Raw genomic sequence first — 25,092 nt, 5'->3', positions numbered from 1 at the left:
AAAAAGTAGAGAACTAAACTCGAGCGTTTGGCCTTTTCGGTGCTCCCCAGGCTGATGAATCTGCCTGCCAGTTTATGCTGGACAAATCACTTAAACTGGAACTTTCATGGTGTTTATTAATTGTGTTTTCCTCAAATTCTGGGTGCCCAATCTGAGACTTCTGGGGTCAAATTTGGAGAAGTGCTGAGTGCTCATTGATGTAATGGGTACTGTGACTGAGCATATTCAAAGCTACAAAAGTACTCTGAAAAATCAGGTCCTGTAAACAAACAATTTGAAAGATTTGCTTTCCACTATGTTTTTTGAGCTTGTCTGTTTCTTCTACCATTATGTTCAATATTGGCGTCAGGAAAAAGCAAAGCAACTCCAGTGTCACCCTAGACTGCTCAATGATTTCAGAAGTTTTTGAGTTAAATGAGGGAAAAGGAAGAACACTTATTTTTGTGCACCTACAGTGTTCCTTACAGGACTTTTAGTGACAATTGTAATGAGGTTCCCTCATGTGGAGGCAAAAATCCATGTGTGAGGCTATGAAAACTGTGGTACCGTTTGACTGTTAGCTCTCCGTTCCCTAAATGTTATTAGAATTAACAAAATATGCTTGTTTTTGATGGCATTCTACATTTTGCGTATAATTATTTCCTTTTTAAAGCCCGTAACATTTTTTAACGTAGGTTCTGGATTTGGAGCCGCTACAAAAGCCATGTGTTTAGGGATGAAATACTGGAAGCCTGAGAGGCTAGAAACTCTTATTGAAGTGAGCATCGAGTGTGGACGAATGACTCATAATCACCCTACAGGTAACATCCACTGAAATAAAATTATTTGCCTGTGATATGTATGACTGATTATCAATTTAGAATAGACTAGCACAGGTCCTGTTAGCTCACTTGGTTGAACTACTGCTGTATCTGCAGATCCCTAAATCCTGGCTTGAGCCTTGCCTTCCATGGGGTATTTGTTCAGTACCTAGCACCCTCAGCTGTTGGGTGGAAGACCCCTTAAACATCATTTGTAATGACTGAAGAATTTGCATGTTACTATCCTGCTCAAATTACTGTGTAACAATTTCACATTTATCCAGATGATCCTGTGAACACGTAGGTTTATCCTTCAGAAGATACTGTTTTTCTTTTATGGGGTCTTGCCCCATCAGATTATGTTAGCTATAGATGTGAAGAGAAGCAAATCTGGACATCAAGATGTTTCCAAATCCACATGTTTTAGGAAGAAATTTAAAAAAATTAGTTTGTTTGTGTTCTGAAGGTTCATGTTTATATTTATGTGCTACTTACACAGTAGTAAACAAACACACAATGAACTGCAACATGGAACAGGTGTAATGGTTTCATTTGGAGCTGTAAGTTCATAAAATACTTTACTTTTTACCCTTGAAGACTAGCATTACTCTATCAGCAAACTTATTTCCCTATAGCACGTCTGTATTTAATAAATCTAGTGCCACCAACAAAATATTTAAAATCACAAATCACATATGTGCTTTATTATTGTATTCCTAACTTAATGCAACTACTGTAGTTGCATTTTGTACTGTTTTATCTGGATGTTTCATGATGACCATGTCTTTAACAAACACACAATCCCCACCAGTGAGTGGCATACTTCTTATTGCACCTTTGCTCTTTGACCATGCTCTCAGGAAAATTAATTCTGTGGAGAGAAACAGAATTATGGCATAGTTCGACACCTTTAGATGCTAAAAAGATTGAATGGCCAAAATGTTGGAGATGTTCCTATAAGGAGTAAGGCCCTGATCCAGCAAGACACTTAAGCCAGTGCTTAACTTTAAGCATGTGAGCAGTACCATTGATTCATATGCTTGAAGTTAAGCACATGTTCCAGTGTTTTGCATTAGGGGTTTTAGTGTCTACAACTACTGAGCTGGTTTCTTAGCTTTATTTTAAAGTTTGCACTTGGTATTTTTTGCTGTATTTGAAAAAAAGCTCATAAATTTCACAAGTAGATATAAGAAAAACATGCAAGTAATTTTCTAACTCAGCCAATATTGCGAGTGTCTCTTAAAAGAAAATATTATCTGGAACACAGTGAAATTCTGTGATCCGCAACCTGCAAATATACACTATAGACTACTTGCACAGCTTCCTATTGAGGGCAGTTAGATCCCAAAACAAAATAGGAAGAAACCTGAAGTACAGAACATAGTAGTGTGCATAACGTCTCTGAAGAAATGACTTAGTTACTCAGAGTAAAATGAGCAAGAAATAGTATTACATCTAAAATCCTAATCAGTCTGCAAGCTGAATGATTTTGTAAACAAAGTGATTTAGAGTATAACTGAATTACTTGGTCCATGTCAGTTGTTCCATGTGACTTGAGTTAAAAGATTTTAAGTATCATATGAACACATGATATTTATTTTGGATGTCTGCATTATTTGCTGTCATGTTATACCACTGAGAACAGAATCTCCCCCATATGTGAAATAAGTCATCATCCAGTGAGCAGTGTGCTTCAGCCAAGAGTCCTGACATACCAAGTGTCAGCCCGTTAAACAGAAAGACATAGGTCACATGGATTTGTTAAACCATCCTAGAGATATGACAGAGCTAGTAATGATTTTCCTGAGGCTATGCCAAAGATGTCTATTATTATTATTATTATTTTATTTATTTATTACAGTAGAAATGTAGATCACATGTTAGTAATTATTAATATTATATGTTAATTCTAGGCTTTTTAGGGTCCTTTTGTACAGCTTTGTTTGTATCATATGCAATACAAGGAAAACCACTTGTGCAGTGGGGAAGGGAAATGATGAAGGTGGTCCCAATGGCTGAAGAATATTGCAAAAAGACCATTCGACACATGGCAGGTAACACTCCTAAACTAAAACTATTTTTTTTAAAAAACCAATCACCTATAAAGACACCCATTAAACTTCACTGCTCAATCGTGCCAGTTTTGTTAGTTCCCATCATCTCCTGTGCTTACATGTTGTCTTTCCACATTGTCTGCACATCAGACTGCAAACTCTTCAGGGTAGGGACCTTGTTTTCATATGTCTTGCAAGTTGCCTAGCACATTAATGGCACTATGTAAACAGACAAAACAATAATTATAATGCTAAACTGCACAGATTTATTTTGTAGGGAGTCTTCCAATGTCATTACAAGCTAGGAAGAATGTTTGTCAGCAAATCATTTGCAAAGCATGTATGCTGAGATTTAAGCTGTTTCAGCTGCCTTCCATCAAATGGTACAGTAGAAGAGACCCAAGTGATCAGTGCAACTTTTTCCATTCAGTAGACACTCCTCATTTTGCCAATGGAAGCCATAACACAGCTGATGATGCATATATTTAGAGAACAGTTAATTCATCCTTTGTCTGTATGTTCAAATCTGGCTGTTGCTATTCTGTGCAAACATTTGGGATATGTTCTGTTGTACTCATTGTTCAAAACAGTTGAGTGAAATAGGACTCCTGAGATAGATAATGTTAGTGCATCTTATACACAACAGCTTTTTAGTGCCTGTTTGCCTAGGATCACTGTCTTGTAGTTTTGTTGTCCTCATGTGAACAAATGTCTATAGGAGCTTGTCTACAGGAGGACATTTGGGAAAGTTAATTGTAAGTAGCTAAATGAGTGAATTTAAAGAGGATTAGTTAAACCACATTAAATTCCTGTGTAGATGCTTTTGCTCAGAATTAAAGTGTCCTTAATTTGATTTAACTTAATTCACTTCCAAAGTCACTTTGATGTGTCCCCAAAAATGTTACCTATGAAATGTTTTTTCCATCTGTTCTAAAGAGTTATAGGGGCCTGGAGAATGTGATGATTAGACTACATACAAATCTTTACTAGGAGCATCCAAGAACTAAGATTTATTTGCGAGATAAAGTTGCAGCTCAAAAAATTGTGGACAAGCAAGAAGTTTTTCTGGAACACACTGAATTCTTTTACTGCAGCCTCTTCTGCTCTAAGTTTGTTTGTTTGTTTTTATAGACTAGACCTAAGAGCAGCAGGTGCAGGATTAGTATATATAGGTCTCTCTTTGACTGACTTTACAGAAGGATCCTGTCACTCCACCAGGGTGAACCCACAGATGTGTAAAGATATGTGGGACTCCTGAAGAATGCACTGTATAATAATTGCATTGTGGAGCTGGGGCTATTTTGGAAGGGGGAAAAAATCTCCCACCTCAGGCTCGAGACTCTTGGCTGCCGAGATGCACTGAAGAGAATTTCTGCTGAACAAAGCCTTACATTTTTAGAAAACCATTTTTGTTTCTGTCACAAAGACAATGAGACCCATTTAATCCCAAAAGGTCTGTTGCTCTCACTAAGTTACACTTTCATTTGTGGTCCATTGACTTCAGTATGACTACTCCTGGAATGCAAGTAAGTACTCAACACCAGTAAGGGTTGAAAATCTGGGCCAAAAGACAGGAAGGATGGTTAGTGGTTCAGGCACAGGACTTTGGGAGGGGTGGGTTTAATTTCTGGCTTTGCTACAGATTTTCCATAGGACTGGGAAAATCACTTAACTACTTTGTTCCTCACATCCTCCATCTGTAAAATGGGGATAATAATACTTCCCTCCCTTACAGCAGTGTTGTGAGGGGGAAATCATTTATGTTTTTAGCACCAGGGTACTATGCTGGTGAGTGCAACAGAAAAGCAGAGATTATTGCTAGATCCTTTGAGTTTTTAAGACAGTTTTTAAATCACATGATGATCAAATGAATTGTGTGTGGTGGTTTAGTTAAACCAGGACTTTTTTTCTCTTAAAATACTCTCATGTGTTTTAAGATGTAAGTAGACATTTTCACTCTGCTTTTTCGAACATAGAATTTCTTTTAAGATACTAATCAATTGCTGCCTGGGCTCCCTGAAGCAGAATGAAAGTACCTCGTTGTGTGTTCAGCATGGTACCACTTGTGGTGTTAAGGATGGCCAAGGTCAGCAAGTGCCAACTGAACCCTCTCTGTGTTGGGCTTCTCCAGGTCCTGCACCTGGGCAAAATCTTGCCGTTTGCCAGCAGTTTGAGAGACATGATCATTCCCCTCTATTCGACATTGGTGAGGCCTCATCTGGAGTATTGTGTCCGGTTTTGGGCCCCACACTACAAGAAGGATGTGGAAAAGTTGGAAAGAGTCCAGCGGAGGGCAACAAAAATGATTAGGGGGCTGGAGCACATGACTTATGAGGAGAGGCTGATAGAACTGAGATTGTTTAGTCTGCAGAAGAGAAGAATGAGGTGGGATTTGATAGCTGCTTTCAGCTACCTGAAAGGGGATTCCAAAGAGAATGAATCGAGACTGTTCTCAGTGGTAGCAGAAGACAGAACAAGGAGTAATGGTCTCAAGTTGCAGTGGGGGAGGTTTAGTTTGGATATTAGGAAAAACTTTTTCACTAGGAGGGTGGTGAAGCACTGAAATGGGTTACGTAGGGAGGTGGTGGAATCTCCTTCCTTAGAGATTTTTACTGTCAGGCTTGACAAAGCCCTGGCTGGGATGATTGTTGAGGATTAGTCCTGCTTTGAGCAGGGGGTTGGACTAGATGATCTTCTGAGGTCCTTTCCAACCCTGATATTCTATGATTCTATGAACCCCAGGTCCTGATATGGGTGTAAGGAAACTCTGTTGGGGGGTTGGATTCTCTCCTGCTCCCCAGGGATCTGTGACAACTGCTGCAGCATCAGGAGTGCTATAGACTCTACTATCATTATTCCTTCACCCCCTCTGCTGGGAAGTGCAGGGTGGGAGAGCTACCATCATGTAGAAAATATCAGAGTAAACAAAAACAGCTTTTGTTTTTTGATATATGAAGATGAAGTGTTTTCAGGATATTAATCTCTAATGGGGAGCACTTGCTTAGCTTTTTTGGAAGAGGAAAAAAAGGAAAGAAAAAGAAAGAACCAAATTGCTTCATTTAGAAAAGTGACTACCGTGTATGCACAGTTGTTAATTTTCTGTCAGGTCTGAGTGTTTGTGACACTCTCCTCAAGGAAACCAGAACCAGAAATGAGCTTTGCTGGAGATTAGACTGTATGCCAGCTCCTTGCCACACCCATCTGTTTGCCTCACCAGCAAACTTCTAGAGACTTTGCCAGTCTGAACCTTGCCTTGTAGGTAACAATCAGTGAACCGCTGTTCCCAACCTCCGCCCAAGATATCTCTCTGCAGCGTCCAGTGCCTCTCACTGGACACTCAGAGAAATGACTAAATCCGCTGCCTCCAAAGAGACAGGGTACACACCAGCCTGTTAAGTTCACTGAGCACTCACTCTACTTCAAAATAACAGCACTAAGATGGTTTATAGTAAAACTAAGAATACGATTATTAATAAAGAACAGAGATTTAGGTAATACTAAGCAAGAGAAAAGGGAGGCAAGTGTGATTGCAAACAAAACAAAATAAAACATGCTTTCTAGTGATTAAAACTTAATTTTAGCAGGTTATCTTTGCCTAACCAGTTTTCTCACTTAAATCAGGCTACCAGAAACTCTAGCTCTCCAGGCCAGAGGACCCTACTTTCACAAAATTTTAGGGTGCTGTCCTCTTTGTTCCCTAAGTGATGGATAACTAGAATATCTTTTTGTGCTCCTTTTATATTTCCCCAAAGTGCAATGTCTTGAGCCAGGAAAAATTGCTAGGGGTGCAGACTCTGTCTCCCAGTGTGCTCAGTAGGCTGTTTTCTGCTAGTTAGCTGGGCGGCTTTGTTTATCTTACATGTAAATGTACTTTAATTGTCCTCTCGCTTACAAAGCTTGATCCACACATATAAATCCGCATTCCTTTGTCTAAGGCAGGCTTGTTTATCAGCTCTCTCCACAACATATTTTAGGAACATATTTCCAGAGCATGTACTTATCTCTTTACACACCATGGGTACAGACATCACACAGTGATATTCATAACCAGCATGTTATCAGTTTTAATACGATACTTTATTTGATACACTTTCATAATACAGTAATATCATATACAATCATTTGATTCAGTTGCTTATTGGTTTGGGTTCCGACCCTCTTTTCTTCCCCTGGGAAGTCAGTTCCCTGGTTGTCACCATTGTTGAAGGGGAAGGTATTAGAAAACAGAATTCAGACTTATTTTGTATTTAATTTGGAGAAGCAGTGATGCTGAACACACCTGCAATCATACTCCTGTACTGAAGTGCCAACTTTCCAATGGCTTATTTAATGGCCTTCTCCATCTTACTGCTTTTTGAATTCTTACCCCTAGTAATCTTTGCCTCCTATTCCTTTTTTCCACCTTTCCCCACTTGGTCTGAATCCTGCAAATAAATACTCATGTGCTTGACTTTACACATGAGTATGCCCATTGAAGTCAATAAGACTTTAGTGTATGTTTAAATGTTTTAGTGAATAGGATTGGACTTAAGCACTTGCTTAAAAGGTAAGCAAGGTAAGATATTTAAGTGCTTTGCTGAATCAAAGACATCAGTAATCTCATTCAGGGCTGCCTAGAGGATTCAGGGGGCCTGGGGTCTTCGATGGCAGGGGGCCCCTGCTTCGGTGGTAATTCAGCAGCAGGGGGTCCTTCCGCTCTGGGACCCACTGCCAAAGTGCCCTGAAGACCCGCGACGGAGGCCCCCCACAGCCGAATTATCTCCGAAGACCCGGCACCTCGGCGGCGGGTCCCACTTCAGTGGTAAGTCAGTGGCGAGGGGGCCTTTCACCAGGGCAGAAGGACCCCCTGCCACTGAAGACCCAGAGCGGAAGAAGCTCTGGGGGACTGGGCCCCGCAAGAGATTTCTGGGGCCCCCAGAGCGAGTGAAGGACCCTGCTCCAGGGGCCCCGAAAAACTCTCGTGGGGGCCCCTGCAGGGCCCATGCCTAATTGTCCCACTTGCCTCCCCCTCTGGGTGGCCCTGATCCCATTGAAGATAATGGGACTACTCATATACAGAAAGTTAAGCATGTATGTTTGCAGATTTCAAGATTCACTGTTTTTTCTCACTGACTGAAAAAAAAGTAGGTGATATATAAAGATGGCCTGAAGGTTTTCTCGTCCTGTTTTGTTTGTTTTGCAAGTTCTGATCTTTGTTCACCCAGTTTTTCCTGGAAGATTCTATGGATGACTGAAGAACTAGTAAGTTGAAGACACTAGAGAAATCTTACATATAAAATCTGAATAATTGAGATGGAAAGTGATTTATATTCAGGCTGTATAAAACATTTTGTATTTCGTTTGGTATCTTCAACACCTGTTTCATTCAAACAATTGGGAGAAAAGCTCTCTAGTCCACATCTCTGAGTCCTCCTGCAAAACCAGGGAAGGTAAGACTTGACAGTCCTCATATTTCTAAGGTAAAAAAGCACACCTCTCCCACCAAATTGTTTTGTTTTAAAGAAACTCAAACAAACAAAAATAAACGTTTGTATTCGTGATTTGCTATAAAGGAACACCAACAAACAAAGGCATAAACTATTTTTTCTCCCCTGTAATTCACGTTTATCTTTTTCTTTTATACTGTTTGTTTCAGATGAAGGTTGCACTGTGTCAGTCTCATATCAGGCTGTATTTCCAGTTTGTTGGATGTTTTTAAAATAATTCTGCAGTTCTTACCATTTTTAATTTTCTCTTTCTTTTCATATTCATTTTTCCTGCCTTCCTATTACCTGTTCCATTGATATAATCAAATAGAACATGCAGTTTGATCCTGCTGGAGAGTGTGTAAATTATTTAAGTTGCATTCCTGTAGAATACAAGATTTTACTGGAAAAACCCTGTTTTGTTCTTTCTTTAAAAGCTATCTAAATGCACCTGAAAGTCATGTCAAGATGAAATATTACACCATTCGTTTGTTTTGCATTCAGAATATCAGGAGCACTGGTTTTACTTTGAAGCCAAATGGCAGTTTTATTTGGAGGAGAGAGAAATCACTGAAGATAATCAGAATAAACCCGTCTTTCCTGATAATTATGATGCTGAGGAGAGAGAAAAGGTAAAAATCTGCAAATGTAACTTCAAGAAGAGCTCAGAAAATCTCATTACTAACAGACATTTCCAGAGAGATAATCTAAGATTAAATGTCTTTGCTGCCCCATAGGATGGGGGTTCATCTGAAAAGGTTTTTTGCTTATTTACTGACAAGAAAAATCATTCCATCTTTACTTAACATGGTGAGTTAATACAAGAAATAGTTACAGATGAATCAGGAATAAGGTTCTAAGCGATAGTCATGGAATGGGAGTGAAACAGCGTATATTGGCACTTTAAGGAAAAGAAGAATCGGGAGGAAAGGGGAACAGAATAGCCTGGACCTTGCTCTCCCATCCCCCAACATGATTTCTCTTTTCTTTAAAGGGCCAGTATAACCCATTACAGGAAGAAATACAATACAAGTCAAGCTGGCCAGATGTATAAACATCTAGAGAAGTGTGAAATTGAGAAGCAAATTGCAGTGAATCATGGCTATTAAAGATGGAAAAGACCTACTCAGAGATCTAGGCTGGAATTTTCAAAGGTCTCTAAAGGAAATGCATGACCAGCTCTCATAGAAATTAACATGGGAGTTGGGCACCTAACTCTCTCAAGGCTCTTTGAAAATCCCCAACCTAGTCCATTCGCTGGTCAATACAGAATTGATTCTCACACTGGTTTTGTCCAGTCTTGTTTTAAGTATCTCAAGAGATGGGGTTTCACCACTTCCCAGGGTACTTTATTTTGTAGTCTACATTGATTTTAATTTAATCCCATTACTTTTAGTTATTGCTCCCTGAACCAAGGTAAATAAATTCCTCTTCTTCCTTGGTGTTTATGACTTTCCCATATTTGAAAATGGTTCTCATGTTTCCAACTTACTTAGCAGCCTGGCAATAAATATGAAATTATTTTCAACTTTCCCCATATATCAGTTCTTCTAGTCTTTTAGAGCAGCAGGGCTGGCCAACCTGTGGCTCCAGAGCCACATGTGGCTCTTCAGAAGTTAATATGTGGCTCCTTGTATAGGCACCAACTTTCCAATGTGCTCGTGTGTGTGTGTGTGTGTGTGCGCGCTCACTGCTTAACCCTGGCTCTGCCACAGGCCCTGCCCCCACTCCCCCCCTTCCCGCCCCCTCCCCTGAGCCTGCCATGCCATCACTCCTCCCATTCCCCCTCTGAGCCTCCTTCATGCCACAAAACAGTTGATCAGGAGGTGCAGGGAGGGCGGGGGAGGTGCTGATTGACGGGGCTGCTGGTGGGTGGGAGGGGCTGGGAGTGGGGGTGTGTGGGGAGCTGATGTGGGGCTGCTGACGTGTTGCAGTGGCTCTTTGGAGATGTACATTGATAAATTCTGGTTCCTTCTCAAGCTCAGGTTGGCCACCCCTGCCTTAGAGCTTGGTTCTGTTCTGAAAAATGACTAACCTGGGGTGCTCTGTAAACTTTTTGGTGCTCTTATATATGACAGAGGGCACCCATGGATGATAATGAAATACCCATAGTAGATAATAAGACGGCACCTGCTCACTTAATAGCTCTGCTCCCTGTGTGTATTCAGTCATATTTTCTTACTTTAGTGACAATAAGTTTACTAATTTTTGCTGCTACTAGTGTCAATACAACTACGATACGAGAGGCTGAGCTGAATAACATTCCTCCTCATTCATTATCAACAGAATAGTTGACTAAATTCCAGTTACAAGGACCAAATTCTACTTACACTTGTGTGACCACTTTGGCAGGTAGAGCTTTTGTTATTGATGATGCACAAGAAGGAAAGACCCTTGCTTGACTTGCAGCACCTTGGCTGTCTGCAGGACTGACAGTTGGAAAATACATCTTTTTACTTATAAACTGAGCACATTGGATCTGCAGTCACTGAGTGGGAAACACATGAAACCTGCACTGTGCCACTTTCACAGCCTCTTTTCAAAGTAGAACTGCACTTTGATCCTTTTTGGAGCTCTTCCCTGCATTCCTTTCACTTTATCAGTTGCGCATGGAACTCCTTCTGTATTGCAACAATAAAGAGAAATGTCCAGGGCTAAATTTTCAAACAGGCCTCTAAAATCATGTGTGCATCTGTCATTTAAGCATGCACACAAAAACTACAGGAGCATTGAATATTAGGCAGACATAGCCAGATTTTATTTATTGGAATATATTTGCAAAGACCATTTTTATTTATAAAAATAAATAATCTTCAGATTAACAAGGAATATACAGTACATTCTGTAAAACTGACTGCCACATCTAGATACCCAGAAATTTGGGGCAATGAAAGATAAGTTAACTCTGCCTGACTGTATGGACAAGAAACAGGCAGTGGGCACAATCAGAACAAATCATCTTGCAGTAAATGTGAGTTTGACTCTTTAACTGTGTGTTAAATAACCTGCACAAATAGACACTGCAGCTCACTCTCATTTTAAGACTTGATTCTTCAATCATAGCTCTCAAGATATCGAGACTCAAATGTTGGAAGTAATGTGTGACAAAGACCCAAGATGAGGGGGACTGAAAAAGGGTTCATACAAGAAGCTTAAAATGTTGGGTTTGATTCCTGAGTGTCAATAACTTTCTATAGTCTCAATTTCAAGATTCTTTATTTCTGAGATAAACAATTTTCAACAAAGCTAGGAGACACCAAATCTGGAGGTATCGTCAGAATTAAAATGAGTGACAACTTTCAAAGTAAAGGATACTTGAGACATATGTCTGCAGCCCGATCCAGAATAGCACTAATGCAAGTAATCCCAATGGGACTTTATGTGTAAATCAATGCTGCTTCATATGAATAAGGGTTGCAGAATTAAGGCCTTACAATCTACTTGTGTAAGATGACAGCAGAAACAGATGGGCGCTGCCTGTTGTTTGCAAACATGAAAGTAAGGAGAAAGTGATGCTGCAGTCTAGCCTGAGAGCCTCCCCCTTTGGTTTATGTGTGGGTGCACAGTATATAAATATATAAAGCTTAAATTAAAGTTATTTTCATAGCATACAAACAGAGAAGTTAGATAAAATATATAATACTCCAGCTTGAAGGTTGCAGTGTAACACTACTTTATTTCTCAGAACACACAAGAACTCCAAAACAGAGAGAAACAAAACTGGCTGCTCCCTAAGCAGAGCAGTACAGCTCATCTCACCTTACTCTAGCTGACAGTCTGCACACTGACTCTGCTGAATGCTCCCATTCTTTGCTGCAGAGCCCACTAGTCTGCACGTGGAACTAGGGACAGACAGACAAATACACACACACTGCTCTTAACACAATAGCTTGCAGTTCCAACACAGTCCTCAGGACACCATAAAGCTCAGGGCCAAATTCAGCCCTAGTTGAAGGAAGTACAACTCAAATTGCTGTATTGTATTTCATATGTTAAAGGGATAAAAAACTGGCTTGCGGGCCAATCTTTAATCAAAATGATGTTTTTAGTATAAGCATAACAGATGCACTTTGGATGTGGTTTGGAAATTGGGGCAGGTAAAAATGGTAAAGTCTGGATGCACCTATTCTAGGGCTTGTTTGGTGGGCCAGTACACAATGCCCAGGGTTTTTTGTTGCTGAGGAAGTATTCTGCCTCTTGTATTTGAAGTTCATTTTCAATATTGTTGTTCTGAGCAGTCTCTGAGAGAAAGGGAGGCCTGGCAGGACAAGGTGAGAAAGAGTGATTTGAAATAAAATGTCTAGAAGTGGAGACATTTGGACAAATGTGGAAGAAGACACATTAAAGACATTTAAAACTGGGCTGGACATAACATTTGAGAATATTTGGTAGGGGGAATGGAGAACAATTCCTCATTGTCTGAGAGGAGACCAAGGCAACCTAATAAATCTTTTCTACCTCTAATTTCTATGAGTGTGAACTTTTAAGATGTGAAATGAGACTCTGACTTGATGAGCTTCTTGAAATTCCTGGCTCAGTTGAATTCTAGAGACCATTGCTCCTGATCCAGCCTGCAGAGTAGTTACAAGTATTTTGTTTCCTTCTGGCCTACATGACTGTTGGCATTAAAGTCTCTGCCTGTCCTTGAAAGACAGGGCTGCTTCTAGGGGGGACTATTCAGCAGAGGAACCAGGGAATTTGTCAGTGGTAGGAGGCTTTGAAAAAATATCATCTCAAATTAATATTGTGGTTGCATTTGTAAACGGGAAGATCAGAGGAACCCCTCCACTGCTCCATACGAAATGTCACAAATAGATAGGAGTGAGCTTCCCCTGAATGCAGGTCCTTATCAACCATCTTAGGGTATAAGCATCTTACAGCATATCATTCTACATGTGAATGGTGGTGAGCACTTGCAATGCTTTGCGACCAACTTGACAGCTATTCTTTTAGACTTACAGGAGGTGGAGTTCTGAAGGACGGGGTGGAAGAAGAGGCCATGATGCTCCCATGATTGCATATGATGCTCTTTTAGGATGTGGTGGTGACTGGACAGAACTTTGCAACCGAGCAATGTTCCATGGGGGTGAGTAATCCTTTTGTTCCTTTACTGTCAAGTATTTGAATCCCCTAGAGTTTAAATGGCAAAATGGTCATTGTTGTATGAGATGCAACCTTTAAGTCACGAAAAAGGCATCTCAGCAGTAAAGATGCTGACTAAATCAAATCTGCCATATTGCCTATTATTGATTCCTTATCAGTTTCACACGATCAGTGTTGTTATTATGTCAATAGCACCTGCCATTCAAGACTCAAAAAGTGCTTTACAAACATTAGTGAATTAAGCCTCACAACAAGAAGTAGATTAAGGATATCTATGTATATGGTTCACTTTACCACCACTTATATACAGCAACCTCTGTCTGGGATGGCTGCTATAGAACCATGCACAGACAAATAACACAAGTGTATAAGATGGGGGAAGAAAAAGAATACTGAATGCAATTAAAACTGCAGGGAGTTTTCAGGTAGGTACTGTAGTATGTAACTACTTGAGCAGTAGTTTGTCTGTTTAACATCCTTACTCTTATAAAAAACACCATGTGCTCTTTAAAGGAACACAAGTCGTGTGACAAAGTTCCTCCTTTACCTTGGTGGGTCCTGCGCTTATTGGCAGATTTGCACGCCTTAGTGATCTTCCCCTCTGGTGGAACCCACAGTCTGGATCAACTCCTCCTGTATCTGACCAGGAGTTGGGAGGTTTAGGGGGAACCGGGGCCCACCCTCTACTCTGGGTTCCAGCCCAGGGCTCTGTGGATTGCAGCTGTCTATAGTGCCTCCTGTAACAGCTGCGTAACAGCTGCATGACAGCTACAACTTCTTGGGCTACTTCCCCATGACCTCCTCCAAACACCTTCTTTATTCTCACCACAGGATCTTCCTCCTGGTGTCTGATAACACTTGTACTCCTTAGTTCTCCAGCAACACACCCTCTCACTCTCAGCTTCTTGCTCCCAGCTCCTCACACACCCACCACAAACTGGGATGAACTCCTTTTTAAACCCAGGTGCCCTGATTAGCCTGCCTTGATTGGCTGCAGGTGTTCTAATCAGCCTGTCTGCCTTAATTGGTTCTAGCAGGTTCCTATTACTCTAGTGCAGCCCCTGCTCTGGTCACTCAGGGAACAGAAAACTACTCATCCAGTGACCAGTATATTTGCCCTCTAACAGACTCCTGTACCCCACTGGCCTGGGACTGTCACAGTGGCTAATATATTTGTGTTGCATCTCATGCCAAAGATAGCTCCTTCATCACTGTGCCCTGTCCCCTACCCTCATGCTGAATCACCAACACTGCAGATTCAGCCCAGCAGGATGCCATCAACAATCAACCTAGACATTCCATGGAGACTCCCTGTCTAAAGTGCTGACCCAGCCCATCCCTACTTAGCTTTGTGAGAGTTAACGGGATCTCAACACAAGATACTATGGATATATACACACAGCCATTATGTGATTTTTAATTATTAATTACAATAATAAGATACATTCCCTGCCCTAAAGATCTTGCAATCTAGTTGTTTCTTCTGTAGCTTCTCTTCCTATCTAGCCCTGGGTTGACTGCAATGGTTTGTTGCACCCTTGTAAAGGACAGTGTGGCTTTATAAATGCTTATGGTGCTTTAGAGAATAGAACTTGTCTAAATTTTTTAAATTTCCTGTCAAAATGTGCTCCATTAACTAATGCTACTGACCTTTCTGGAGATGGTCAGTAGCCAATATAAATTCTGAGTTTGAGTCCCCAGCCCTCGCTTGCTCTTCATTTGCCTGTGATGTAACACTGAGCGTATGGCTGCATATATTTTTTGACAAAACTAGAAGTAAAGGGTCAATACTAGCTACATTACTACTACACACACATGGGATTTTGAGATTTCCTCCAGTGCTCCCCACTCCTGTTCTCCATCCATTGTATTGTAGTTTAAATAAATTACCAAAATAATTGAAACCAGCCTGATTATTTTGCATTATTTTAACAAATAAAATATGCAGAATTTTAGAAGGTTGTGTGCAGAATTTTTAATTTGTTGGTGCAGAATTCCCCCAGGAGTACATTATGCAGTATGATCCGTTGTGGAGGTTTGATATTCCACTTGGTTGGTGAACTCCCTAGAGCTACTGTTCTGAGAGTCTCTTTGGCACACCATATATAACTAAAAATCTCTGCCGTAGTGGCTTAAAGCTTCCTTCTCTGTGTAGTGATATATCTGCAAAGGAGAGTGCATTTTTCACGACAACAGAACGGCACAGAATTGTGTTTAATTTTACAGGTGAGAGCGCAGCCACTGGATCTATTGCCGGCTGCTTGTATGGATTGCTTTACGGCCTGAACAAGGTTCCCAAAGGCTTGTACCAGGATCTTGAACTGAGGGAGAGGCTAGAATACTTGGGCGAGTCTCTTTACCGACGGTCCACAGAGGAAAAGTAAAGCAGTTTCTGCCATTTTTCTCTTTCTATAAAGACTCTGTCAAACACTGTAGATAACTGACTAGTTATAATAACACTGTTCTAGGCTGGTGAGGTTTAGTTCTAAAGGTTATGTGTATAAGTGCAGTTAGCTGAGTCATTCAGGAGTAACTGAACTCTGTAAATGTTCAGTTTTTCACAGATGCAGGGACTTAGAGTATCGAACTTACTCTTAAAGTACAATTCAGGTCAGTGAGATTATTTTAAATGAAAAATATATAAATAACTGAACCCCTCTTATTATCAAAATTCTGCCTACCTTACTAATGCCACCCCTAAAACGCTATTATCAGTAGTCTCTTGTACACATATATAATTAATTTTCAGAACTAATGCTTTTTTTGCCAAACTAATAGTATGATCCTTTTGTGAGGATGTTTAGTTCCCTGTACATTTTAAACTTTTTACAATTCTTCCACCTCCCTCATTCCTCCTCCTCACATCTAATGTCTCTGTAATACTTGAAACCCTAATGTGTCACAGATTATTCATTAATGAAATGTTAACCTTTTGTCAGCACTATGGTGTGTATGTATTGTTATGTGGGAAGCTTCCAGAAAGGAAAGGCCAACACTAGCAACACTTTCAAGGTACAGCAAAGCATCATTGTGTTTAACATTTCTGCATTATTATGTTTTTTTCACTCTAGACTCTTCAAAACTCTTTTAAAAAGTTAACTGGCTGAAATATTTGTAAATAAATTAATCTTATGCTCATCATAAGCATCATTTCTTTATTTTTAGATCATACTTATATGTTGCTGTATCAGTATCAGAATTTTTGGCTGAGGCCATTAAAGAGTTGTAGTATGTCACCAGCCAGGCTATGATGTGTTTCATGTGACTGAGATTTCTCTCACAAAGAGGCCTGGAGATAAAACAGTTACTTTGGCTTTTAAAACTGAAAACCAACTAACTATACGGCCAAGTTAAAAATTAGTTTCTGATCTGAATAAAATGAACAGTAGAACTTAGTGAATCATATTCTGATCTGTAATACTGGCATAAATCTGGAATAACTCTCACTAGTGGAATTATACTAGTACTAATTCTGTAGTAATTGAGAGCAGAATTTAGCCCCATATGATTGATTCCATGTGGTCCATAGAGAACATTCTAATGGTCCACAAAGAGCTGACTGGTCACATGGTCCTGTTTTCTCCTCTCTATTTCCACCTGCTGACTTGCATTTAAAAAGGCAGCTAAAAATACATAAATACTTTCCTATTTCTTTTCCATGTAAGCAATTGCCATCGGGATGTTATATGATAGAAAGGGGAGCAGGAGATCCATGTCATTGTGATTAGAAAGGAAGATGGCCCACACGCCAATCTCTTTATTAAAATGTGGGCTACACAATGAACAACATTGAGTTCTTGTTTTAGCATGCTCTCTCTTTGCATCTTTGCTATGTGCTGCTTTCTCATTTTGAGTACATGTTAACATTTAAAGAAGGATATTTGTTTGTAATGTATGACTTTATACAAGAAAACATCAAGACTTTCTGAAAACGTTCTTTCTAGTTTATGATGCCTCTAGCATTCCCCATAATAAATTCAGCAATTAAGAAGAGAGAAGAATGTAGTTCTCATAAGGTACGATTTTCTCTTGTATATCTAACTTTTCCTTTACCCAGGAAAAAATCTCCAGCGGAAAAAGAATCATCATTCCACAAAGACTCATCATTAGACTTTGAAAAGCTGAACTAAATATATGGTTGCTGTGTTTTTTAAGTTAACAATTGTCAATATTGTTCTTCCAGAATGTATCAAAGCTATCCCATTATTCATCTTACCTTACATTCATGACCAAATTTAATTTCAGAGACAGAAGAGCAAATCTAATTTTACAAAGATGGTTCACATAGACAGAAGCTATAAAGCAGGCAAATACTAACAAAACATTGTTTCCACAGTTATAGGGGAAAATAGGCCATTGGCCACCACTTTGTTAAAGACGTAACAAGGTTTAAACATCAGCGTGAATAAGAGTACCCACTTCTGCAAAGGAACACTGTTGTTGCTTTCCCTTACTGTAGGCTATTCCTTGAACCAAATTACATGCAAAACCAGGTGACCTCAAGATACTACATGTGGTCCCAAGACTAAAACAACCTTTCTGCCCCCCTGTCATGGCCATCTGATTCAAATCAAGATTCAACTAACACTAAGTTAGAGCTGCTGATAGTCAACTCCTGGAAACTTCTATAAGTGGGCTTATCTTGTGGTACTGAGTAAACTTCATTTCCCAGTAACTAAACACCAACCACCTTTCCCAACAAACTTTGAACCAGTGTTACTATTGAAGCCTCTCTCCACTCGATGTATTAAAACTTGCTAGCACTAAGAAAAAGATGCTGAAACAAGAGCCCAACTCACTGAGTACTCACGACAAGACAATAACTTAACATTACCCAGTGTAGAGAAAAGAAAATACAACCGGTTAGTGCAAATAGGATGCAAATAACCTAATTTATCAGAACTTAAATCACATGTAGCAGTTACAAACCATATGGCCAGGCCTGTCTGTCTGAACATTGCTGTGTGAGCAGGTAGGAAAAGCTTTCTAATAGGGGCAAGTGAGCTTGAGAAGCAGCATAGCTCCTGCCAGGTGTTCTTTCTCCCCCACCTATAGCCACCTTCAGCCAGGCAGTGAGATTTTAATGTGGGTCAATGGGATGACCAGGGCTGGCTCCAGGCACCAGCAGAACAAGCAGCTGCTTGGGGTGGCCAAGGGGAAGGGGCGGCACGTCGGGCTCTTGGGCGGCAATTCGGTGGTGGGTCCCTTGTCCCTCTCGAAGGGAAGGACTTGCCGCCAAAGAAGAAAGCAGCGCGGTGGAGCTACCGCCAATTGCAATCGCGGCTTCTTCTTTTTTCACCGCTTGGGGTGGCAAAAACCCTGGAGCCGACCCTGGGGGTGACCAATCATGCAGCTCATAGTAAAACAACTTGTCATGATTGGCTGCCCAGGCTGGAGCTGTTGTAGCCCTCACTTGATGACCCTGGCTAGGGCTGCCTACAGTGTAGAGTGTGAAGAATGGAACAGTGCAGCAGGAAATACTTGTCATGCAAAGGAGCTAAGTAGAAGCCTTCTTTAGTTAGGATGACAGTTTCACTCTGTCTAATGCAGCTTTACTTGACCTCGTAAAAGCTGAGCACCTCTTTGAGAAAATGAAACCATTTGTACCCCTGCAGTCCTGCCATGTCAGCAAGGCAGCATGGGGGGAACTTGCATTGCCCCTGTTCGGTACTCTCTGCTTGGCTAGTCCACTCTGAGACACATTGGCATAATAATGCCTTAATGGAAACCCAGGTAGCTGAGTGCCAAGAATTAGTTTGTTTCTTTTTACAAAAGGTTTTGACAAAATCTGCTGTGAATATTTCATAAAAGTTCTGTGTTGTTGTTGTTGTTGTTAACAAGACGTGGATACACTGTTGTTGTTGTTGTTGTTAATGCAAGCCTTCCCTTGCAGTGCTGGCAAACCGTGGTGCTCCTACTGCATGCTAACCAGCGAGACTGAATGGTTTAGTATGGGCTGAAGAGCCCTAAAAAGGGCAACGCCCAGCACCCACCTACTGATGGTAAAAGGAAAGCTCGCCAAGCCTCTAACTTGTATGTTTGTTGGACTGCATAGGCACTACTGCTGGTCTAGGGCTCCAGAAACCCCCACAATCCCAGCACAGAGGCAAGAAGGGGCCAGGATCCAGGGGTTGTTCATCGGGTTAGTAAACACATTGGTGTGAGCTCCCTTTCCCCGGCCTACCTCCAGCAGCTCTTCTTGCTCAGGTACTGAACACATCTCCTTTGCCCCCACAGGCACAGGGTCTGACCATCCTCAGGTCTGTGACATGACAGTGTGTGCTACGAAGGTTTTCACTGAGCTAACCCAGTCACTGGGATTAGATTGCATTTCAGCCTGCTAGTGTATCAGGCTTTTGGTACTCAGATAGTACAGTGATGTGTGTCACAGAAGTGCCTGTGAATAAATAAGAGAGATAAGGTGTGGGAGGTAATATATTTTATTGAACCAACTTCTGATGGTGAGAGAGACAAGCTTTTGAGCTTACACTTGGTGTACTCTTCTTCAGGTAAGGGAAAGGTAATCAGTGTGTTTCACCTAAAGACCAGGTGGAACAGATAGGTAAGCATAAGGAGTTAACTTGTGTTGCAAGAAACTTCACAGACAACTATATACAAGAAACCCTCACATCACCACACTTACCATCACAGATCCAGCAACCACCCCAAACACACCAAGAAATCTAGTATCTACAGCCAGGCACTCAAATACCACAGAACATGCTCTGAGGAGAAAGTCCAGGATATACACTTTAACACATATAAAACCACCTTCACCATATAAGGACACTCCACCGGAGAACTAGATCACATCATGGAATGGGTCATCCTAATTTCCCGAGAGAACCTGCTTCAATACAGAAAAAAAGTCCACTGACCACGCACCCCTAGCTGTCACCTATCACCCCACACTGGAAGCCATATGAGGTATCATTAAACAATTACAACCCAGACTTGATGGGGATCACATCTTGAGAGAAATCTTTACCAAGCCCCCTTTTCTGGCCTTCAAACAACCCCCCAACTTTGCCAAACTCATCATCAGAAGCAAGATCCCCACAGACCAGGACACACCAACTCAGAGCGGCACCACACCCTTCCAGAATAGATGCAAAACCCGTAGCCATATTCCCACTGCTACAATGTTCAATATCCCCCATAGGAACCTTTCAAGATCCATGGGTACTACACGTACCTATTGCAACATGTGGTATACCTCATCTAGTGCATCAAATGCCCTAACAATCACTATAGGGGTAAAACCAGACAATCTCTACGCTCTCAAATGAACTCATACAGAAAAATTATAAAAGACAAAAACATTACCCATGAGTGAACTTTTGTCATAAAATAATAACTCCATATCTGACCTCTCAGTCTACGTCCTCAAAGTAAACTGGCACAACACCTTCAAGAGGTGAGCCTGGGAGCTTAAATTCATAACTCTGATAGACCCCAGAAATCGTGAATACAATAGAGATACTAGTACATATCTTGTATCAGAGGGGTGGCTGTGTTGGTCTGTATCCACAAAAACAATGAGGAGTCCTGTGGCAACGTAAAGACTAACAGATTTATTTGGGCATAAGCTTTCGTGGGTAAAAAAAACCACTTCTTCAGATGCATGGAGTGAAAATTACAGATGCAGGCATAAATATACTGACACATGAAGTATATGTCTTATTACAACAATCTATAAACTATTAACTCACCTTTGTCCTATGACTGCAGAGGTGTTAATTGCCAACTTCATTTTGAATGGTTTCTTGCAATGTGTTAATTCCTTATGCTTAGCAATCTGTTTCACCTTGTATTTAGCAGCAACATTCTGAGTACCTTTCCCAGATCTGAAGAAGAGCTCTGTGTAGCTCAAAAGCTTACCAACACAAACTACTACTTCATCCATCTTGTATCATTCCTGTCCTAGGACCAACATAGCTATAACACCACTGCAAACAACTATGCATAAATTAGTAAATTCCCTGCTTGCCTCTTGAAAATAGAATCATAGATTATTAGGGACCTCAAGAGATCATCTAGTCCAACCCCCTGCTCAAAGCAGGACCAATCCCCAAATGGCCCCCTCAAGGATTGAGCTCACAACCCTGGGTTTAGCAGGCCAATGCTCAAGCTACTGAGCTATCCCTCCCTCCCCAGCAATATATTATTGCTGAGTGGGTGGGGTTCATTTAAAATAAGCAAACGAACAAGATCTTTTGAAACTGGTCTTAGATCACCTGGACATACATGTGATCAGCCCATTCTGACATTTAAAATCATATAGTTAAGACAAAAGTATCCAGAAAATAGCTTATCTAGATCTCTTAAGGTAGATGGCTGCATAATTTTAAAAAATGGCTTTTGGGGAGAGGGAAGAGAAGCCTGTTACAGTAGAGCCTCAGAGTTACAAACACCAGGGTTAAGAACTGACCAGTCAATCACACACCTCATTTGGAACCAAAAGTATGCAATCAGGCAGCAGCACACACACACGCACACACACACACCACAGAGTACAGTATTGTATTAAACATAAATTACTAAAAATAAATAAAGGGAAAGCAATATTTTTCTTCTGTATAGTAAAGTTTAAAAACTGTATTAAGTTAATGTTCAGTTGTAAACTTTTGAAAGAACAACCATGGCGTTTTGTTCAGAGTTATGAACAACCTCCATTCCCGAGGTGTTCATAACTCTGATGTTATACTGTATGCATTAGTGCTGCCCACTGCAGTGGGGGAGTTCCAGGTTCCAGTTCCAGAATGCTATTACCTCATTCCCTGGCCTAGCTCATAGCCTGGGGGAGTGCCTTGCAATTCTCAACAGAGAACCTTCTGACTGTTTATGAAATGGTGTTAACAGACTCCCACTATGCACAACAGCCCAAAGGGACCATTCTGCCCAGTTCTTCTCAGCTATAATGACAGGTGGTTATAGTCTAAGGAGTGAAGAACAGGCACTGGGATAATATTAGGGATGAAATCTTGACCCCATTGGAATCAAGGTCAAAACTCCCATTCAATGTGGTCAAGATTTCCCTGCAGGACTTCATGCAGTAGACTCTCCCTTAGGAAATGCATTGGGTTTTTTTAATGCTGTAACAATAGTATCAACATTCCCCCATGTCCCCACACATCTGTGTTTATTTTAGAGAAATAGCTTCACATAGAGAACCCAGGATTTATATTTCATGGTACATGGTCATTCGAGAGAGCAGATTTTTTTCACAAATACATTGTAATGCTCGTTTGTGGGTGAGATCATCTTGGAAAAACTTCACATGCCATGAATAGGTAGAGTAGCTCTTGTTCATCTTCTGTTACTAGCTGATGAATATTGACCAGACATTCTGATATAGGACATACACAAAATAATGTTGTGTACTTATAAAACAGTGTAATATTCCTGAAAATGCACCCTAACAAAAATACTCTAGAATACATCCTATTGATTTGACTTATGGGTAAACCCTCAATAGACATCACTATTGTTTATTTTACCACCTAATGATCATTGTGTCACAGTCCTCAAGTGATTGATTAATGCTATTTTAATGAACTCCAATAACAAGAGGATCTGATCCTGTTCCGATTGCAGTCAATTGGGGTTTTGCTATTGATATTAGTGGAAGCCAGGTCAGCTTATACTTTATTATAATTTATGGGAATGTCCACAGTATGGTAGTAACTTTTTAGAGAGAATAAGGAACAGCCGCTACCCTGGCAAGCTTGCAGTTAGAGGTGAGATGGACAGAAAAATAGGGTAGGGCTAGAGTAAGTGGGAATGAGTTTCTTTTATTCCTTAATTCTCACAAAAAATTTCAAACTAAACTGGTAACAATCAACTCAAATGTCATGATAACAGAGTTTTCAAAATTATAAATCCATCAGAGCTCTTGACTGAAATACATTGAACATTTGGCTTTCTCTGCCCATTGCAATCCAAAAAAATATGCTTTTAAAAGAGTAACTTTACTTAATCTCCTCCTGCCTTAGATGCCCTTATCCATAACAGGAAGGGGAACTGCAATCTAATGATAGCCAATGAGGGCATCCTTCTGAAATTAACACCAGTTGTAACAAATGGAAATCTCAATATGACATCAGAACTGGCTACATTATATTTCTGTCCTTGTGTGTGTTACTGCTTACGTGAAGGGGTATTTAATCTGTGTTACCATGTACTGTGTATGGGGAGGGCACCTGTGCTATGGTGAAATGTAGTCATTCACAGTTGAAACCCAGAGCCTAGTTGTTTGTTATACAGACATCAGCCAGTTGTCAAAATCTGTTTTGGTCTTTTAAAATACCCAGAAGGTCATTATAAATAGAACCTGTTAGATCCATCAGCTTAATCTCATGCTTTATATGTGATTTTTAAGTGCCTTCTCTTCTGTATACTTGAAATGTAGCCATCTGAAAGCCAGATTTTGCCACCCTTTTTGACAATTAGCAGTTCCATAATCTGCAGGTAGCCCTATTAAAATCACTACATAGGTTTGGTTTTAATTTCCCATTGAAATCAATGATGTACAAACCTGCTATCAGTAAGAGTGGCAGGATCTGGCCCTATAAGAATACAGTTATGAAGACTGATACTACATAAAATGTGAACAGTTTTGCAACCTCTCTTCATTCTAGTTATGCATCTTATTAGTGTACATCAGGTTTAGTTTACAGAATTTGTTGTCCCACTTCTGCTGATAAATGAGGAGGACATAAAAATGAATACTCTGAATCTTCTCCTGGTGTGTTGGCTGGATTCCATCCACAACACTATTTTATTGCACATTAAAGTAATCCATTTTCTCATGGGTGCTAGAAAGCTGACACCTCTTGTGGTTTTTTCCAAAGCACTGTCTTATGTTATTGACTTCACTCTGCAGCTTTTGCACCAAGTTCTGTATTTTATTTAGTAACCAATCAGCAACATTTTTTAAGTCCTCGACTCTCTGAAGGCCTAATTCTCCAAACTGAACTGTAGAGACAGCATGCCAGACTTCCTGCTCCAGGTTAAATAAAGGATGCAGTAGTCAAGTGACACTGCCATGGCTGTCATTACATAAAGTGCTCTATCTCTAGTGCTGTCCTACTTGTCATTGGTGTGATCCTTTTGGAAAATAGATTTAAGGAGGCATTTCCCACATGCCAAATGTCCCAGATTAGATTAGACTCCTCCTTAACTGGAAAGGTTCCTGCTAATTTCTAAATTGTATCTTCAGCGAAACCTGAGTCTGTAGCTGATCTACGCTTTTCAGCCTTCAGATTTTGTTTTTATGTTAAGCCAGAGGCACAGCTGTATTTCCATACTGAGTGTGTTCTCATCTTCTTTATTGTTTAGCAGGAGTGGAAATGTTTGGTAACACTTGTGTATCGGGGACAATAGAATTTAAAGAGAGTGAGGAATGGCACAGATGAGCTTTGTTCACCATTGTTACTGTTGTTTATTCACATGACTATTTGCCAGTTACTGTCCACTGCTACCCAAATTTTTAAACAATTGTCACAAAATACAGGAGAAATTGCAGGCTGCACAGTGTAGGATTGTTATTAAAAACCTGCATACACACACACACACCACAAGATGCTTTGTGAGGCTTCTAAAATATTTTGCATGCTGTTAACAGGCAACTAACTATGACCCAGTTAAGAACTGTAAGTTAAGGTATTC

General features: G+C 40.4%; 1 protein-coding gene across 1 annotated transcript in view; it reads left to right on the top strand.

Moving 5' to 3' along the window:
- Positions 1 to 16,561, top strand: part of ADPRHL1 (ADP-ribosylhydrolase like 1) — a 31,266-nt gene extending 14,705 nt beyond the window's left edge. Inside the window, exons 3-7 of the mRNA XM_030569030.1 lie at positions 675 to 800; positions 2,714 to 2,854; positions 8,824 to 8,951; positions 13,273 to 13,405; positions 15,649 to 16,561. Coding sequence (XP_030424890.1) covers positions 675 to 800; positions 2,714 to 2,854; positions 8,824 to 8,951; positions 13,273 to 13,405; positions 15,649 to 15,806 — 686 coding nt within the window. The 3' untranslated portion in view covers positions 15,807 to 16,561. The remainder of the gene's footprint in view (positions 1 to 674; positions 801 to 2,713; positions 2,855 to 8,823; positions 8,952 to 13,272; positions 13,406 to 15,648) is intronic.
- The last annotated feature ends 8,531 nt before the right edge of the window (positions 16,562 to 25,092 follow it).

This window comes from Gopherus evgoodei, chromosome 1 (genome assembly GCF_007399415.2).
Source record: "Gopherus evgoodei ecotype Sinaloan lineage chromosome 1, rGopEvg1_v1.p, whole genome shotgun sequence".
Classification (NCBI taxonomy): Eukaryota; Metazoa; Chordata; order Testudines; family Testudinidae; genus Gopherus; species Gopherus evgoodei.
Note: the sequence above shows the minus strand (reverse complement) of the source record. Positions and strands in the feature narration are given on the sequence as shown.